Here is a 20,669-nt window from a genome sequence, read left to right on the forward strand (position 1 = left end):
GATAACAACTTCTTTTATTTCGTATCAATACAGATTGTTGTATCACTGTCCAGCTGGGTTTTATTTGGTTTATTGTTTTACTCCGCAATTCCCAGTACAACGGCGAGAATTGTTGAGGTGAGAAGGATGTTGCTGATGGAGAAACTGAAGAATCTTCATCTGCCGTTAGACATTAGAGTTGCAAGTGTATCTTGAAGAGTATGCAGAAGTTTACTTCTAAATAGATTTTCTCTATATGAGTGAGTGAGTTTAGTTTTACGTCGCACTCATCAATATTCCAGCTATATGGCGGCGGTCTGTAAATAATCGAATCTGGGCCAGACAACCCAGTGATCAGTAGTACGGGCATCGATCTGCGCAAATGGGATAGGATGACATGTGTCAACCAAGTCAGCGGGCCTGACCACCCGATCCCGTTTATCGCCAAGCATTGGTTACTGAAGACCAACTCTAACCTGGATCTTTAAGAGTAAGTCCAACAGACGAAGTGGGACAAGGGAAGTCCATAGGGTGTCTTTGTTCATAGATCTCATCACTCCAGGTGAAGTAGGAGTAGGAGTGGCTGCAGGCGGACTTGAGGCTGCTGATGGAGTAGGTTGAGAGGCTGGCATAGGTTCGTGGCATACTTCTCGCAGTGCTTCTTCACTCGGTACGATAGAAGTCTACAACGTCACAGCTGATGATGTGACCTGAACTGGTTGTATCTGTATTAACACGTCGCACTTCCGGAATAAAAGATGTTGTTATCCATAAAAATGTTTCATTAAAACATTATTTCATGTACTCATAAGTGACCTTTGGGATATTAAATATAAAGATATCACAAATATTGATATTTTATATCTTTTATGAGAAAAATATTTTAACAGTGTAACAGTCAGATCTGACAGAAATTTGCATTGACTATCAGATGACCATAGATTGTGTGAAATGATTGGCCAAACCGCCATTCCGTCCATCACGTCATTTCCCATGAAAAGTCAAACGCTTTCATATTGCGTGAATCCGCCTCTGTTCTCAAGACGATCCAGGATTCCATGAGACATAATCCTAAATTGCATGTCCAGTGTCAACATGGTTCATTCCATCCCATTCTTCCAGCAGGGCAGCGCCATTTTCGTTGGGAGCTGTCGGTGGTTGTTGACGGTGACGTTGCGCCTTCTAAGGATATACCGGACATGTTGCATGCGCGATAAGTCTGTTCTGAGTGATGGCCATGGTGATGTGGTTTGGGTTCTTCTGTTGTAGGGGCGGTGGGGTAGCCTAATGGTTAAAGCGTTGGCTCGTCACGTCGAAGACCCGGGTTCGAATCCCCACATGGGCACAATGTGTGAAGCCCATTTCTGGTGTCCCCCGCCGTGATGTTGCTGGAATATTGCTAAAAGCGGCGTAAAACCAAACTCAGTCAGTCAGTCAGTCTTCTGTTGTAGGTACTCAGTAACACCACAAGCCATATGTGCTCTTGAAACACAATAGGTCATCCATGTCGGCATCCAAATGACACGTTCGTGAATAACATGTAAAGGTGTTCTGCCAGTCACAGTGATCGAACACCACACCGTAACTGTGCCACTTTCAAGACGATCGTTCAGTCTAACGTCAACTCTAGGAACACGCTCATTCCGTTTACGCCACATTATGTTGCATCTCCCAAAGAGTCCACAGTAAACCATCATTCACGAGAAAACATAATGTTTGCCAAACGACTTGGTCCAGCGCAACTGCTCTTGGCACCAAAGCCGTCTTGCAGTAATGGCGGTCTGTCAATGGTGAGGTAACAGGTAGACGTCGAGCCTTCAGGTTCCATCTGTGTAGCCGATGACGAATCGCCTGTCCACTTACTACTCCTGTAGCTCTGTAAGGCTCATCTCCAGATTGAGAGGCACAGTCTACTCAAGAGCCTACTCATTATATATGCTCCACTACAGTACTACACATCACTTGCTTGATAACGGTCCTAGCATCTACACCGAAACGTCGCATATATTGTAATAAAGAAAGTACAGGCAGACCGCGTTAATCCGAACATTTCCGTTTTTCAGCAAAAACGTTCGGATGGTGAAACGTACGGGCTTATGAAACGAACCATTATGCACACCACTACAGTAGAGTTACTTCCCTTTGACATACCGAGGCAAGAAAATAAGAATGTATACATGTATCAAATGACTTTATTACAGTTGTATACATATTCATAGAACTATCCCTGTTGTTCATGTTCATTACGCCGACATTTAAATATGACAGTAACTCAAAGAAGGCTTCACAGTCATTCTGATGAAGGACCTTGTGCGCCAGTTGTCGCCCTTGGTTGACCTGATCGGTGTCTTTCATCAACGTTATTTGTCCGTCGATATCGTGATTGTAATCTGTAAGTTTAGGAGCCCGTGCGTCAATGCTGTCTTGTTCCAATTTGATCGTAGCCTTTCTTGATGTGCTTTTTCAAACAATATCAAGACAGATTTCAGTTTGTTTTTATCATTGAAATGTGGGGCGGTGGGGTAACCTCGTGGTTAAAGCGATAGCTCGTCTCGCTGAAGACCCGGGTTCGATTCCCCACAAAGGTGCAATGTGTGAAGCCCATTTCTGGTTTCCCCCGCCGTGTATTTGCTGGAATATTACTAAAAGCGGCGTAAAACTATACTCACTCACTCATTGAAATGTACATCAACACACTGACTTGTCAATCATACAAACAACACTATTGTGAAATGAATATAAATGGCTATATGCTGGTTAGGACACGTTTTGCGATATTTTATTCCGTGTGTGTTTGTGCGTGCGTGCGTACGCGCGTTTGGTCGTGTATGTGTTACAATTGATTCTAGGCTTATAACATTTTTCCATATGCATAAATCAGACTGTGCTATACATGTACACATAGAATGCATTTCAATGCGATAAGTACTACCAAAAATTTCGTTGACTTTCACAGCGAAATAAAGTCTAAGAAGTTTGCACCCTATATGAAGTGCACATTGTATGGGTTGATTACGTCAGCACTGACATTACTGATGAGGTTTGAACTGCAATGACTCGACTCAGTCTGATAAGGATTGAGAGTTACGTCCCTTGTACTAGAAAAAAAACTCGCTTATGAAAAACCCACTTACCTATTTATCAAATAGTTATGGTAGACCGTAACGGACGGTTGCAGAGAGATGGCGTCTATTGGGAGGCTCGATGACAAAGTTGCACTAGTGACAGGTATGTAAGCTTTCATTGAGTCCCTGCTTAGTTTTAAAGATGTATAAATTTTCATTGAAGACCTAGCACAAGAAAAAGCAGTGTCACCTGACGAGTTGTTTTGACACACTCCCTGCATCACGTACCTGTGAGTGGAGCTTAGGAAATCGCTTGACATTGTTATAAGGGTGTTATGTAAGCTTATACTTTATTTGGACATGTAGAAGAAACAGCCTTCTTACTGAATTCGTCGATCGTATCTGAAATGCTATTTTTTTGTATTAGTGTGTTTAGCTGAATAAAATGTTAACGAGGTCGTCATACCTGTCAACTCTCACGCATTTGGCGTGAGTCTCACGCTTTATTGACAAATGTCACGCTCTCACGCCTCCAAATAATAATCTCACGCATATCTGGTAGCCAAAAATAAATTCAAAATTAATACGCATGTTCATGCGAATGATTCGGCTTATTATCATTTATTAGCATGCATCTTTTAGTGTCAAAATAATGCCACCAGAAGGCTCCAAATGCTCCTGAAAATCACTAAACTTCATTTTCGGGGGCGGGGGAACCCCGGCTGGACCCCGGCTTATTTTTTTCAGTCTCACTCCAAACCATCTTTAGGGGTTGACAGCTCTGGGTCGTTGGCCTCCAAAGGGCCGTACAGTGTTGAACGGAAAGTACATGTCGTTTGGAATTCGAAACTCTGAAACCAGAAGGCATAGTATTCCAAGGTCCCCTTTAGATGATCTCATCCTGTATCTCATCCTGTAAAGAGATAGTGTTTTTCAACTTCAATTCACAGAATTCCGATCCCACTTTCAAATAGGCGGGTCAAGCTCCTTGTTATATCTAGCGCTGTGGAATTTGAGATGTTGATGACCCAATTCCTGCAGTCTGGATGTGAGGCCTAGTTGTGTTGTTCACTTTGGACGCTAATACAATGGTATTTGATACTGACATACAGCTTGTTCAGCTTGACTTGATCAAGTGAATACTAATGTATTGCGTGACCGTGTCACAACTGGTTGGGTCTACTATTGTGAAGGGGTGCAGTTTTGGCAGTTGATTGTCAACATCTCCGAACAGCAATGTTCTAACTTTCTTTAAAAAAGTGTTGTTTTCCGGAACAAGTTCTGTAACGAATCCGCATGTGCATACTTTGCATTCTCTGCTCCCCTATTTAATGAAGTTACCTCGACCTGCCGTTTGTGACATTTGAAGCTGTGACAAGCTGAACAAGCTGTACAGATGATGTAAATGTACATGTTCCTCTATTATATTTATATTGGTTCAATAATTTACCACGAAATTCACATTTTTGTATGTGCGTGACCTTGACATTTCTTAATCACTATATATAATTCTCACATCCGCTAAATGCTTATAAAGACACATTTTTATGTCGTATTTTTTCTTTTACATCTGGTGTATCTTTTATACACTGACAAGTCTCTTCTTTCGTATCTTTCCGAGACAAGGGGGGTACTTGTAAGATATGTCATACAGGCACCAACGATTGTGTGTGCATGACACAATTTGCACAAGGAGAAAGATCAGGGTCAATATCTGGTTAACAAAATGACTTCACGAACAATGGTTAAACGAATTATTTATCAGGTGCAACGGAAAAACAAACCATCATTTTCAGGTGCCAGTTCCGGTATTGGTGCCGGCACAGCCATATTGTTTTCTCAGCTGGGAGCCCGTGTCATCATCACAGGGAGGAATGAGGAGAACCTGGAGAAGACAGCAGAGCAGTGTAACCAGGACAAGTACAAGGTGAAGGTCATTAATCCGTCGTTCACTGTGTATAAAGCCCCATTCACATGGATACTTTTATTCATTTGTGTATATATACTTACAATGGCAAGTGAGGGTGAGTAAATATGCGCCTGGAGTAAATGGAGACAAGTAAAAATATATTTGCTACACCTAAGGAGGTCCACTAAAATATATATTTCCTTATAAGTACAAATGCTTATTGAGCAGATTGTAAGCTTGCGTATGTAAGCATTTTATGGTCATGATACTAGAAAATCACCGCCGCAATTCTAAATGTACAAGTTCATGCCTACACACATTTTGATAAACCATGATTAATTAACTGGCCACATGAACAGATCTGCTTCAAATAGGTTTCCAAAGATTATGAGATCTGCATTATAGTTCCTGTGCACGAACTTCCATCTTCATCAGTTGCAGTTTGTTTGGAGAGCTTTAGGTAGTGACGATGATATGATCTGATGATATCAAAATTATTTAACATTCGTCAGACCTTATCGCACCATACCTACAAATAGTATTTGATATCATACTGGAAAATGGTTCTTTCCCACATTGTTGGACGATTGGTATCATTGTTTCAATTCATAAACATGGGGATGTAAATACCCCAAATAACTATAGAGGAATAAAATTGCTAAGTATATTTAGTAAAAATTTCCTTTTATAGTTGAGAAGAGACTTGTAAGCTGGGAAGATAGAACTGATAAGATAAATGAATCGCAAGTTGGATTTAGAAATGGATATACCAATGTTGACAACATGTTTATATTACAAAGTATAATACAAAGATATTTGAATTCAAGGAGGAAAATACTATGCCCTATTTGTAAATTTTGCAAAAGCCTTTCATTCTCTATCAAAATTTCCACATTTGAAAGATGACAAACTTGACTGTTTTCAGAAAGAGTTAGTAAGAAAAGCTATCAGAAATCTCTATAGCAAAAAAATACATTCCTCTCCTTATTTTTCAAAAACACACGGATACAGAACATTCGTTGATTATATCCAAATATCAGTTATAGAAACTTTTGCATAAATGTGGGTTTTGTTACAAAAAGTAAGTGGGGAACAAGACGTAAAAGAGTTGACATGGTGCAATTATTACGCAACACACTATCAGACAAAACGCCGAGAAGGATTCTAATCAGTGTTTTGCAATGAAACATGAGTGAACGGGCCACATTGCAAGCACACTATGAGTACACAAAAGAACCATGTAACAGGAAACTGCCATTGGGCAAGGGTGAGTGACACATTGTGTTACAGGCGGGTTGTAAAGGTGTGGGGTTTCTGCCTGATTGTTCACTCCTGTTCAAGTCGAAATCCAAAGACCCCAGATATTACCACACGGAAATGAATGGTGACGTTTTCTTCAATTGGGTGAACAACAGTTGATACTAGCACAACCTCAGAAATGTTTAATAAGTGAGTGAGTTTAGTTTTTCGCTTCACTCAGCAATATTCCAGCTATATGACGTCGGTCTGTAAATAATCTAATCTGGACCAGACAATCCAGTGATCAGCAGCATGAGCATCGATCTGTGCAATTGGCAACCGATGGCATGTGTGAACGATGTCAGCAAGCCTGACCACCCGATCCCGTTTGTCGCCTTTTACGACAAGCATGGGTTACTGAAGATCAATTCTAACCCGGACCTTCACGGGTCCAGAAATGTGTAATTGTTATGGACCACGCACAGTACCATAGCGTGCAGGATCTAGATGCACAAGCTCCAACATCCAATAGTGGGAAAAGTCATATGGTAGCATGGCTAGAAAAACAAGATATTCCGTTTCCATCAAAAGCAACTAAACCTGTTTTGTATGACATAATAATGCACAAGAAAACACCACCAATCTTTAAGGTAGATCAATATTTCAAAGCTCATGGCTATGAAACTTTACTTTTAAAGCCTTACCTTTGCGATCTCAACAGCCTAAATAGTGGAGATGCAAATAGTCTAGTACTATTTCCAAGGAAAGATAACTCCGAGTTTCCAAACATGGCAGCCTGGTTCCCTGGGTCTGTTGCGCCTGCGCTAACGTCCGACACTGACCCAGGCAACCACTGCCGAATGGCGGCCTTCACTGCAGGGAGACGCGCCATACATTTACTATAGGAAAATCTGAGAACGGGTGGTTATAATTTTTTCATAGCATTTTCATCGATACTATGGCAAAGTAACGTCACCAGAACAACACCCATCGTTCCATCGTTTCAGGGTAGGTTTAGCGGATATATTTTTTCGATCGCCTTGTGAAATTACAAGGTAAAGCGTTTAGATCATATGGATGATGTTAATGACAGGGTTTGTCATTCTGATATTTAGCCTCTACAAAACAACATGAAACAGTTAACATATATAACCAATATCATTCAGAAATGTTTATGATTATAATAAACAAGGATTAATCAAATGATCTATATACAAAAATGCACACACATATACAGCTCAAAACAATGAATTTGATTTATTTTTAATTTTGGGTAATTTGCTCTGTAATTTGTTGACCAGTTCACTATTGTGATTATATTTTTCTTAATCAAAAGTTTATGGTGTGTATCTTGAAATTGTGTCTTTATATAGATATTGGGTATTGTGTTAACACCTAAACTTTTTTGGACTAAAGCACTAACTACTCTTGGTGCACAGAGTAAAATGGCTGTTATGGCATTGTACAGATGTCAAAAGAAAGTTGAAAATAAACCATGTCAAGATTAATTATGATATTTAATGCTATGATTGTTCCTATAGTGTGTAATGGTGCAGAAGTAAGGGGGGACCTCATACTGTAAAATTATTGAAGATGTATCGCATAAAATGTGAAACGGTTTCTCAAAACAGCAAAAAAAAATATGGTTTGGGGAGAATGTGGCAGAACGCCTCTCCAACTTGTGCACACCACAAGCCCTGTAAGGTATTGGGGGCGATGGGGTAGCCTAGTGGTTAAAGCGTTGGCTCGTCACGCCGAAGACCCTGGTTCGATTCCCCACATGGGCACAATGTGTTAAGCCCATTTCTGGTGTCCCCAGCCGTGATATTGCTGGAATATTGCTAAAAGCGGCGTAAAACTAAACTCAGTCAGTCAGTATAAGGTATTGGTGCAGGCTACTGTATTTGGATGAACGCAAACTGCCTCGCCAATGCCGTACCTCATATTAAAAATATTCTGTTTAGACTCATTCATATTTAGAATATTCTGATTTGAATATGTGCGGTTAGCACAAGATGTGAAGATATTTATTCGCCTTTTGAGACAAAGATCATTTGACAACCTACAACAATCAGGGTGTGGTTCCATCAACAGTTGATCTGATTCCTTCTATTAACAGCATTTAAAATCACTGTTAAATTGGGAATAGAATCTTACACTCCATATCCCTGTACACCTAAGACTATCCATGGCTCTTTTAAGATGTAGTAGGTTTAAACTTCGAGTCGATTTTGGAAGATACACAACTGTCCCATACACTGAATGACTGTAAATATTGTATATTAAGGGGAAGATATTTTGTTGAAGATGAGTTTCATATGCATGTATTCCTTGTATGTGAGCATTACTCAGCCATAAGAATTATGTATGGGTCTTAAACAATTATATATAAAGTCCCACACTGTAACATTTTTTATTGGATCGATGATCATGCTGTTGATCTCTGGATTGCCTGGTCCAGACTCGATTATTTACAGACCGCCGCCATATAGCTGGAATACAGCCGAGTGCAGCCTTAAACAACAAACCAACCAACATCTTTTATCGGAATTCTTTCATCTGAAAACTTCGACAGACGACAAGACAACTTTGCTGTTGTATATAACTCATGTCTATGTTTATATTAAACAGCTAAGGAAATTGTAATACATTGCTTCATTGGCATGCGTTTCATGCAATCAAAAGATAGTCTTTATTAAACTGTTTGTTTTATTGTGAGTGTAATACCAACAGGTTTCAGAACTGAATGTACCCCATTCCCCAACCCTCTCCAACCCCAGATATAGCTACAGTGTTTTTATGTAACAGGAAATGGACACATTATGAAATATTAATAACTGTTTTGTACTAAACATGTCTTTAACGAACATGATCCCCATTTGGGAGTATTGTGTATCAGTGTGTTTTAGACAATGCGCACTTTCCCTTTTATGAGTCAGCTCTTTCAAAACAAGCAAACAACACAGAGTTATGAATATTTCATAATGTGTCCGTTTTCCCTCTATATACAAAACTGTAGCTATGTATGGGGTGGGAATGGGGTACATTCAATGTTATATATAAAGGTCCGATGTGTAATCAACTCCCCAGTAGAATCACGCAGATGTTGCCATATTGTGACTATTGTTAAACTTTTTTAAGATCAATGCCTATTGCACGCCGTGATCATCCGTCAATGCGGTAAAATGGAAGAACAGATAGCGTGGATGTTATATTGAAATGATATATGCCAAATGAATACAAATAACAAATAGGCCACATTCTTCTGATATTATTCCATTTTTGAAAGCACATACATTCTTCTAAAAACATTGTTGAATTAATCATTTATGTGTTTAAAATGTATTAGAAATAATTATTAGTAATTATATAATGTGGTAACAACCATTTTTAGTTACTATTGGGCGTTCAGTGTATTTCCAACACACACAAAACAGGAGAAATGGGGCCAAATCATCGAATTACACGTCATCAAATCTGCTAAAATAAAGATGCTAACCATGTTCAAATCAATATGGTCGTTCAGATCCATGTTTTTATGTGTACGATTTCGTGGCAATAGCGAGCTGACATGAAATATCAAAGCACATGTCGGTGATGAAAATATGGGGTGTGTCATTGTTTACATATCGCCCATGTAACGACGATTTTCGTGTCCTCGAAACTGCTTAAATAACGTTCGTACACTGAAAGCAGCAACGATGGGTGTTGTTCTGGTGGACGCATACTTTTGCAATAGTATCGATGAAAATGCTATGAAAAACGAATGGCGCGTCTCCCTTGCAGTGAAGGCCGCCATTCGCGAAAGTGGTTACCTGGGTCAGTGTCGGAGCGTTAGCGCAGGCGCAACAGACCCTAGGAACCAGGCTGCCAAACATGGCTACGCCAGTAATATCCCATATCCCGTGGGCAAAACAGCTATACAGTCATTCCCTTCGTAAAAATGTTTCAGTGTTGAAAGTTGTTGATCCTTTAGCTCAAAGTTTATGCTTAAATTGTGCTTTGCATTGTTGCAAAGTTCGACGGTGCCGCCATTTTTATGCTTCGAAATGCGTTTTACTACGTGCGATTTGATTGGTTTGCCACGGTTCTTGACAATAGTGGCGTACTATACATATACAGTCATGTACAGGTATGAGTCTTCTTGTAAGTCACGGAAAGAGGCGAGTAGCTACGAATGCCCATCCCTGTATCACAGACCTATCAGATTGCCATTGAAATTAACGTGCTTTCCACAACATTCAGAGGTTAGAGAATAATCAACCGTTCTTCATTTTTCAATATCAGGTGTGTGGACTTCAGGTGTCAAAAAACATGCAAAAAGTGATTAAGTTCATTGTGCACAAAGTGCACGTACCATGGGCAACGCGTGACATCAAATGCCATGCAAAGTGCTTTGCTACATGTTACTTTTGGATTATTTTTATAACATATCAAATAACATTTATTTTATACAATTTTATGTTACGCACAGTTACTTTTTCCCTTGGTATAGATCGAGTCGTTTCGCCTTGAAACATTTTTTTTGATAAATGTAGATGAAGAAATATCAAGCTGACCTTAAGTGTATTGATTTTATGGGCGTGAAAGTGTAAGAGGTTTTGCCACATCAAATAGGTACCGACAACTTCAGGTGAACAGGGATTCAGGTTTAAGGAATGGGTAGATACACATTGGAAATCCTATGTATTTCATATTTGTAGAACTGGAATGCCAATGTAAAGTGATGAATACTTAAACCATGGAACATGTAGTAACTACCTTGTACAACGTATTGGCCATGTACAGGCGCTTTGGGCCCATCTCTGCGTAAACCGTTAAGAACCCTGTAGCTACAATATTGGTAGCGATCTAATTTCCTGTATATGTCTAACACAGCCGGTGCCGCTGATTGGTGATTTGACTAAAGAGAACGATGTACAGCGTATCGTGGACGAAACCACAGCGGCTGCAGGCAGGCTTGACATATTGGTGAGTGGAAGCTGTAGGCATGTTGAACATATTGGTGAGCAGCAGCCGCAGGCAACTTGGACATATTGGTGAGCAGCAGCTGTAGACAGGTTGGACATATTTGTTTGCAGCAGCTGCAGGCAGGTTGACACACCTGGTGCAGCAGCTGCAGACAGGTTGGACATATTGGTGAGCAGCAGCTGCAGGCAGGTTGGACATATTGGTGAGCAGCAGCCGCAGGCAGGTTGACATATTGGTGAGCAGCAGCCGCAGGCAACTTGGACATATTGATGACTAGACCAGCAGCATTGGTGTTTGCAGCAGCCGTTGACATATTGGTGAGCAGCAGCTGCAGGCAGGTTGGACATATTGGTGAGTAGCAGCTGTAGACAGGTTGACATATTTGTGACCAGCAGCTGCAGACAGGTTGGACATATTGCGAGCAGCAGCCGCAGGCAGGCTTGACATACTCGGTGAGCAGCAGCAGGCAGGTTGGACATATTGGTGAGCAGCAGCCGCAGGCAGGCTGGACATATTTTGACCAGCATGTAGACAGGTTGACATATTTGTTTTGCAGCAGCCGCAGGCAGGCTATACTGGCGAGCAACAGCCGTAGGCAGGTTGAACATATTGGTGACTAGCACCCAGACAGGTTGGACATATTGGTGAGCAGCAGCTGCAGGCAGGTTGGACATCTTTGGTGAGCAGCAGCTGCGGGCAGGCTGACATATTGCGAATCGTAGCTGTAGGCAGGTGGATACATATTGGTGAGTCGCAGTTGCAGGCAGGCTGGACATATTGGCTAGCAGCCTGCAGACAGGTTGAACATATTGATGAGTCGCAGCCGTGCAGGCTGGACATATTGGTGTGAGCAGCAGCCGCAGGCAGGTTGGACATATTGGTGAGCAGCAGCCAGGCATGCCGGACATTGCGCGCTGCAGGCTGGACATATTGGTGAGCAGCAGCTGCAGGCAGGTTGGACATATTGGTGAGCAGCAGCTGTAGACAGGTTGGACATATTGGTGAGTAGCAGCTGTAGACAGGTTGGACATATTGGTGAGTCGCAGCTGTAGGCAGGTTGGACATATTGTGTGAGCAAGCAGCTGTAGACAGGTTGGACATATTGGTGAGCAGCAGCTGCAGGCAGGTTGGACATATTGGTGAGTCGTAGCTGTAGACAGGCTGGACATATTGGTGAGTCGTAGCTGTAGGCAGGTTGGACATATTGGTGAGTCGCAGATGGTAGGCAGGTTGGACATTACTGGTGAGTGACATATTGGTGTAGCAGCTGCAGGCAGTCAGTACCGTAGGCAGGGACATATTGGTGAGCAGCAGCTGCAGACAGGTTGACATATTGGTAAGTCGCAGCTGTGGGCAGGTTGGACATATTGGTGAGTCGCAGATGTAGGCAGGTTGGACATATTGGTGAGTAGCAGCTGTAGACAGGTTGGACATATTTGTGAGCAGCAGCTGCAGGCAGATTGCCGCAGCCGCATATTGGTGAGTCGTGAACCGTAGGCAGGTTGGACATATTGCGAGCAGCAGCCGCAGACAGGTAACAGCTGCAGCATATTGGTGAGTCGTAGCCGTAGGCAGGTTGGACATATTGGTGAGCCGCAGCAGTTGACCTACTTCTGCAGGCAGGCTGGCCGGACATTGTGAGCAACAGCCGCAGGGGTTGGTCTTGGAGTCGCAGCTGCAGCAGCAGGCTGGACATAGCGGTCGTAGCTGTAGGCAGGTTGACATATTGGTGAGTCGCAGATGCAGGCAGGTTGACATATTGGTTGTAGCAGCTGCAGACAGGTTGACATATTTGTGTGTAGCAGCTGCAGGCAGGTTGACATATTGGTGAGCAGCAGCCGTAGACAGGTTGGACATACTTGTGAGTAGCAGCTGCAGGCAGGTTGGACATATTGGTGAGTTGACATATTGGTGAGTAGCAGCTGTAGGCAGATTGACATATTGGTGAGTCGCAGCTGTAGGCAGGTTGGACATACAGCGAGCAGCAGCTGTAGGCAGGTTGACATACCAGTAGACGAGTAAAAGCTGTAGGCAGGTTCGACATGCTAGTGAGCAGAAGCTACAGGCAGGATGGACATATTGGTGAGTAGAAGTTGAAGGCAGGTTTAAGGTATTTGTGAGTAGCAGATCGTTGACAGATCGCCGTCATATAACTGGAACATTGCTGACCGCGGCGTAAACAAATAACACAATTGCAGAAACATTAAATTTCTGTTTAGGTTAACAACGCAGGGGTGTTTAGCGCTGTCAGTATTGAAACAACAAGTCTTGAGGACTTTGACAAGATATTCAACATCAATGTCAGGTGAGAAAATACGGTTTTCAGTTAACTCGCAATAGGATAGACCTTTCTTCAGTGATGTCGAGAACCAAGATGTTACATTTACATTGGCCAACACTATCTTTCCCATCTTGCAAAATACATACATGAAACTCATTAGAATTAACCACTGTTACGAGTTCAACCACATTATTTTAGGAATACCAGTTTGGTCATATAATGTGTTAATAGTTTGATCATGAACATTTAGCTCAAACTGGAACGTTGATTTGATAAATGAAAATTTTCTTGAAGTTTTACGTATTTACACTTTCAAGATAGCATAGACTAACTTTCAAGACAATTTGCAATTTTATAATTTGAATATTTTCAAGACAATATTTCTCAATAATATTTCGAATAATTAACTTGATTTTTAAGAAAAGACCTCAAATTTTAAAGAAAACTTGAATTACATTATCAGCATTTAGACCTTTATTTATCAAAACTTGTCCAGCAGGGCGGATACAGCCTTTGAGAGGGGGTGTTGCACATTTGATTTTTACCCGAGTTTCAATGGTCATATAACAAACTTTCAGCACAACACCACCCCCAATTCCCCACCATCCCCCACCCCCTCTCTGGATCCGCCTATGAAGACAGACAGATGATTGGCAGATTGAAATATAGCTCACATGGGTATTGGTTTCATTCACAAATTGCTGTGCTATGTTTTGCTTGCAAACTATTTCGAGCAGGTCTGTGTATAATATAACAATGCTGTGTGTGCCGTATCTGGTGAAGACGAAAGGCAACATCGTCAACGTCTCCAGCATTGCAGGACTCCGTCCAGTATGTCAAAACATTTATATATGTCTCTGTTATATATTAAGATTGTATTTGTATATGTCCAGGGATTCTCTCCGATTTTTTTATCTCTGAGACAAATATCTCCCCTTTTAAAAAAGCAGTGCAACAATTTGAATTGTGAATATACAGTACAAACAGAAATTATTGAGAATTTAAGATTGTAATTTTTTTTATTCTTTTCACTCATTACTCACGTATTAAATGTGAATATTAGCAGAACATAACTCCAGATTCAAAGACAGGTGAACAGTTAGCATTTTGTCAAGTCACCATGGGCAGCAATGCAGGCTTCAATGCGGCGAGGCATACTACTGATCAAAGAAGTTGGAAAGTCGTGGTCCTTGCTGTCCCAATATCGGACCACCTCTTCTTTCATTTCAGCACTATTTGTCAGATTTTTCTTATTGACCCTTTCCTTCATAAGTCCCCAAACATTTCTATTGGATTTAGGTCAGGGCTATAGCTTGGCCAATCTAATAATGTCATATTTTGGGTCTGAAACCAGGCCTGTGAATGCTTTGAACGATGTTTTTGGTCGTTGTCCTGTTGGAAAATCCAAACATTTCCATAGAACACGTGAGCAGATGAAAGTAAATGTCCCTCGAGAATATTTGTGTACCGCTCACTGTTCATATTCCCTTCAAATACACAAAGGGGCGTTGGCCCTCACACAGATATGCCACCCCACACGTTAACTTTCGGACTGTACTTTGGGCGCTGATACAATGGTTTTTCAGTTTGTTTGGTCCAGAATTTCAGTGTACATGTATTAGGAAACAGCCACACAGAACTTTCATCTGAGAAAATCACATTGTCCCAGTTAAAATGTCTATGCTGTAAGCACCAGTTCAACCTTCGCTCCTTTTGTTCAGGTTTCATGATCGGTGATGGAGTTCCTCGACTTTTCTGCCAACCCATTGCATGCATCTCAGTACTAATTGTCTCCATACAGACAGCCACAGTTCTTCTATCAATCATATCCAGCCTTAAGTTTCCTAAACTCCTTCGTTTGTTTTTAGAAACAAGAATACCAAGCCGCCTCCTGTCACCCACAGTCAATTTTCTGGGCCTACCTGCGCCTCCCTGGTGCTCAATGCCATATCCATTTGCACTATAACAAAGGGATGCCTGTTCTACTTGAAATCACTTTAGCTGATCTGATGTCCTTGTTATAATACTCTAAAATCAACTTCCTCTTCTCTAAATCATCCATACTGAGGAGCACTGAAAATGTCGTCTGCTAGCAAGTAAACAAAGGGGGATAACCCTTCACAAACTAATGAAAAAGGATTAACGGAGTTGCCTCTCTTGAATGAAACCAAGCACTTGATAGCTGGTCGAGGTTGTTTATGGTAGAAATCCAATCAAACATGTTCCTAAAATTCTCAATAATTTATGGTCATACTATATATCTAATTGTCAAATATGTTATATCTTCGAACAGTAAAAAGTGTTTATTTATGACTTGAATTGTGATACAGTTGTTTAAAGATATATTCTTGTGAGTTTTACTTTCAAACTCGTATTATTCCACTGTTACTATTCTATGATAATGAACATTGAATACTGCCAGTATTTACATTAATTATGCGTTCTATTACATAGCATCAATATTAGGTCTCCAGCTATTCAGGACTGCGTGCGGTATGCTTCGATATTCTATTCTGTGTTCTGTAATAATGTCTTCAACGCGATAAAGATCCATTTAGAACTGATCTTCTGCAACCAATGTTGGTCCTATGAGGCGTTGGACCGGGTGGTCAGTTTCGCCATGCATGCCATAGTATCCTTGTTGCGAAGCTTGATTCTCTGGATGTCAGTCACTGGATCGTCAGATAGTCACATTAAATATGACTGTAATATTAGCAGATAGTAGCATTGGTATTACTGTAATATTGGCAGATAGTGACACATGGTATTACTGTAATATTGGCACATAGTGACACATGGCATTACCGTAATATTGGCAGATAGTGACACATGATATTACTGTAATATTTGCAAATAGTTACACATGGCATTACTGTAAAATTGGCAGGTAGTGTCACTTTATATGTCTGTAATATTGGCAGATAGTGACACATGGCATTACTGTAAAATTGGCAGATTGTGTCACTTTATATGTCTGTAATATTGGCAGATAGCGACACTTAATCTGACTGTAATATTGGCAGATATTGACAAATGGTGTTACTGTAATATTGGCAGGTAGTGTCACTTTATATGTCTGTAATATTGGCAGATAGTGTCACTTTATATGTCTCTAATATTGGCACATAGTGTTACATGATATGACTGTAATACTGACAATTAGTGATACATGGTATGACTGTAATATTGGCAGATAGTGACACTTAACATTACTGTAATATGAGCAGATAATGACACTTAGTACTTACCTTTTTCAGTTTCCTGACATTTTGCCGTATAGCATGTCAAAGAGTGCTCTTAACCAGATGACCAGATGTGTTGCACTGGGTAAGTACACTTGCATTAATACTGCGTGCATTTGCCAGCCTCAAATAGCTTCCAGTATGAAAATTAATCGCTTATTCAGGATCTGCAACAGCTCGAATCCCCCTACGCATGCGTTTTAAAATGGCCGCGGAGCTATCTCCTACTGGCCCAAAAGTAAAACGATTTAGACTGGGGTCCATGACGAACCTTTTGAAATATTCATTGTTGATGATTACTTTGAAGATGTGGAGCAGACTAAGAATGGTGGGATGATGTTAGTGGGATGCCCATTTCCCAAATGACCCAAATGGCGTTGTCCGCTATCAAACTCAATTTACGCGTGCCTCCAACTTGGTGTAAGCGACCTTCACCAGCGGTTGGCGTGATTGTAAGTGACAGAAAGTTAGCACCTCGTTTTAGAACATTGGGAAAGATTTATCTTATGTAGGTATTACATTATATATTGTTTATTACATTATTTATTTTATTGGGAAGATTTTATCAACAATTTTTCAATTACATCCTGAATGAAAAATAAGAGAGCACTATCTTATCCTGTTCACAGAAATGGCGCCCAAACATGTCAGAGTTAATGCCGTAAAGTAAGTTCGTATATCATCATCATCATCATCATCATCATCATCATCATTATAATCATCATCATCATCATAATGTATTATAGGGTTAGTAGATTGGTGTTACGTCGATCATATGTTGTCGGTTCTTATTATGTTTAACATTTTTCGTGACCGAAGCCTACACCTACATACACATACAGACACACGTACACGTACATAGGAATGCGCGCACACACAAACGCACACACACACACACACATGTATACGTGTAACATTTTTCATCACCTCCCCACTCATTATAATAAAAGATTGACCACTGGGCAATATTTAAATTGATATTCTATTAGGACATTATTTTGAATATTAAATAGAACTGTGCCCCCCACAAATAACCCCACATCCTCCCCTGTAATCTCGCCAATCAAACCTTCCATGACAGAAGACTAATGCCGAATCCTATGTTTACAGCCCAGTGGCGACTGACACCGATATCTTCAGACGTGCTGGATTTAGTGAAGAGGACAATGCCAAGGTAAACTTGCCTTCTTAATTAAACCATGGTTAGAGCGTCGGCCCGGAGAGCGGAAGGTCGCGGGTTCGATCCCCGACCGCGTCATACCAAAAGACGTTAAAATATGGTACTTGTTGGTCCCTGCCTGGCGCTCGGCATTGATGGGTACAACAGGGACTGGTCGGCTCGGAGTCAGTATAATGTGTCTGAGTGGGGTATTCATGCTTCACTGCGGCATGGTATCTCAGTGGGCTAGCACTATAAAACCAGCTTAAGTCTGGGCTAGTACAAGCAGCCGCACATACACATACACACGCATGCACGTCGTCATATGAGCGAAATATTCTCAAGCACGACGTTAAACCCAATTTCACCTTACCTCACCTCTTAATTAAACCTGCACGTGGACGGGTAACTATTGGGTGGCTGTTGTAGCTTTGGGATGGCCTGGTCAGCTGTTTTAAACGTTACGGTAAATATCACAATTTATTTTATAATATTTCAGTTCTATCGCGTGCCAACGAAAACCATAAAGAAAGTGTTGGAAAATCCACTAAGAAATGTCAATAACATTCATTTATGTGCACCTCGGTTTTACGTTCAGGGCCCGGTTCTACATCGTGTTGAACAGTGCAAGGGCCCATTCCACATGTACACCAATAGCGCAAAGACGATCGTAAATTTAACATAGATCTCAGACAGTCGTGGTGCTTAGCAATAGGTTTGTGGTTCACCAGCTGCTGTACAGCGGGGAATACGATGTTGTATGTGCAACTGGGATAGGGGGTTGACCAGATGGCGTCATCACACCGGAAGTCATGAATACTTGCTCGTAGAAGGGCCCGGAATCACATGACATTCATTTAACTGCAACTGGGATAGGGGGTTGACCAGATAGCGGCATCACACCGGAAGTCATGAATACTTGCTCATAGAAGGGCCCGGAATCACATAACATTCATTTAACTGCAACTGGGACGGGGGATTGACCAGATAGCGGCATCACACCGGAAGTCATGAATACTTGCTCATAGAAGGGCCCGGAATCACATAATATTCGTTTAATTTAAAGCTGGCCGGAGTTATGGAGTGTGTGAGCGAGGTTTGCTCTGGACGGGGTGAGGCAGGTTTCCGACTTCCAACGTTTGGATGAAGCAGCGAAATGCGGGATATACGAGGGATGGCTGAAAACCTCGGAGTTTGATAGCTTTTTCCAACCAGTCACTTCGGGATATACGAGGGATGGCTGAAAACCTCGGAGTCTGATAGCTTTTTCCAACCCGCCACTGCTGGATGTACGAGGGATGGTTGAACACATCGGAGTTTGATAGCATTTTCCAACCAGTCACAGCGGGATATACGAGGGATTGCTGAGTTTAATAGCATTTCCAACCAGCCACTGCGGGATATACGAGGGATGGTTAAACACATCGGAGTTTGATAGGATTTTCCAACCGGTCACAGCGGGATATACGAGGGATGGCTGAGTTTAATAGCATTTCAAACCAGCCACTGCGGGATATACGGGGGATATACTTTATTGCGCATAAGAGCGATCCGGAAGTAGACATCGTTGCTGATAATATTAATCACTGGTTTGTCTGGTCCTAGCTGGAATATATGGAGGTCGCCGTCATATACCTGGGGTGTTCACGGACTAGTTTGGTTTTTTGACATATATTTTATGAATTTTATAATTTGAAATGAGTAGTCTGAACGAGAACACCAACGCTGTCATGCAAGTCACTTGAGAATTTATTTCATCTTTCAGCTCCTCGAACAATGTAAGTCAGTACTCGCCCTGGGTCGAGTAGCAGAGGTTATTGACATTGCCAACCTCATCGCCTACCTGGCCTCCGACAGCGCATCGTTCATGACGGGTAACACAGTTCCCGTTGGATTGTTTCAGTAATAATTCGCAGTGAAAGGTCAACGCTGTGCTGTACATATCAATCATATATGCCTCGCACTTCTTAGTAATAACCCAATTAAAACATGTATGTCCCATACGTCTTGCCTATGATTCTCCAAATACATGTCCCATGCCTTCAACACTCCTCAAAATCAGATGCGCCTTGCTTTTTGCCCCAAATCCCGCAATTCCGTCATATCAATGGACTCTAATTCCACAATGTGTAGTCAAGTTTGCCCCAAGCCTCAATAAGCACTTATATGCCATGCTACTCGTCTAAACGTCTGTGAAAACCGTCATATATTATCCAATGCTGCTAAAATTCTTTACATCCAACCATATATACTCAACAACAAAAGTTAAGGACCTCCCCAATTTTCAATATGAAAGAATTGAATACAGGTCCTTAACATTTTTGTTGAGTATTTATCCCATATATATTTCCCAGGTATGTTTCCCCGTCTTCAGTAACTCATCTTTGTTGTAAAAGGCGACTAACGTGATCGGGTGGTCAGACTCGTTGACTTGGTTGACTACATGTCATCGTATCCCCACTGCGCTGATCGATGCTCATGATATCAATCACTGGATTGCATGACCAAATGTCATATAGCTGGAATATTGCTGAGAAACAAGAAACAGGAAGACAAGTAAAATATAACATTAAAAGTATTTCAAAATATTTCATGTTAGATTCGTTGAGGGTATTCCCAAATGTGATGCATCACTGAGCAAAGTGATGCAACTTCCATTGGGACTTGAGCCATATGTACTTTTGTTTATTTGAGCGAACACTTTATTTACCTTTGCATGTGTTTGTGATACATTAACCTATGACATACTTTCATAAACTCGGAATCGTACAACGGACTCTGTTTTTAAGCAGATTACATATAATATTGAAAGAACTCTGTAGCT

At 41.3% G+C, this 20,669-nt stretch overlaps 1 protein-coding gene across 1 annotated transcript; it reads left to right on the plus strand.

Annotated features, from left to right (window-relative positions):
- Nucleotides 1-3,161: 3,161 nt before the first annotated feature.
- Nucleotides 3,162-19,719, plus strand: LOC124270990 (3-oxoacyl-[acyl-carrier-protein] reductase FabG-like; the record flags this gene model as incomplete). The annotated part of the gene is made up of 9 exons (XM_046706056.1): nucleotides 3,162-3,207; nucleotides 4,841-4,977; nucleotides 11,071-11,163; nucleotides 13,383-13,468; nucleotides 14,182-14,275; nucleotides 16,702-16,771; nucleotides 17,316-17,352; nucleotides 17,797-17,860; nucleotides 19,611-19,719. Coding segments are annotated over exons 1-9 (736 nt in total), but the record flags the coding sequence as incomplete, so codon positions are not given.
- Between the last annotated feature and the right edge of the window lie 950 nt (nucleotides 19,720-20,669).

The sequence above is a fragment of the Haliotis rubra genome, unplaced genomic scaffold (assembly GCF_003918875.1).
Source record: "Haliotis rubra isolate DU_JTF1 unplaced genomic scaffold, ASM391887v1 Scf1564, whole genome shotgun sequence".
NCBI classification, from domain to species: Eukaryota; Metazoa; Mollusca; class Gastropoda; order Lepetellida; family Haliotidae; genus Haliotis; species Haliotis rubra.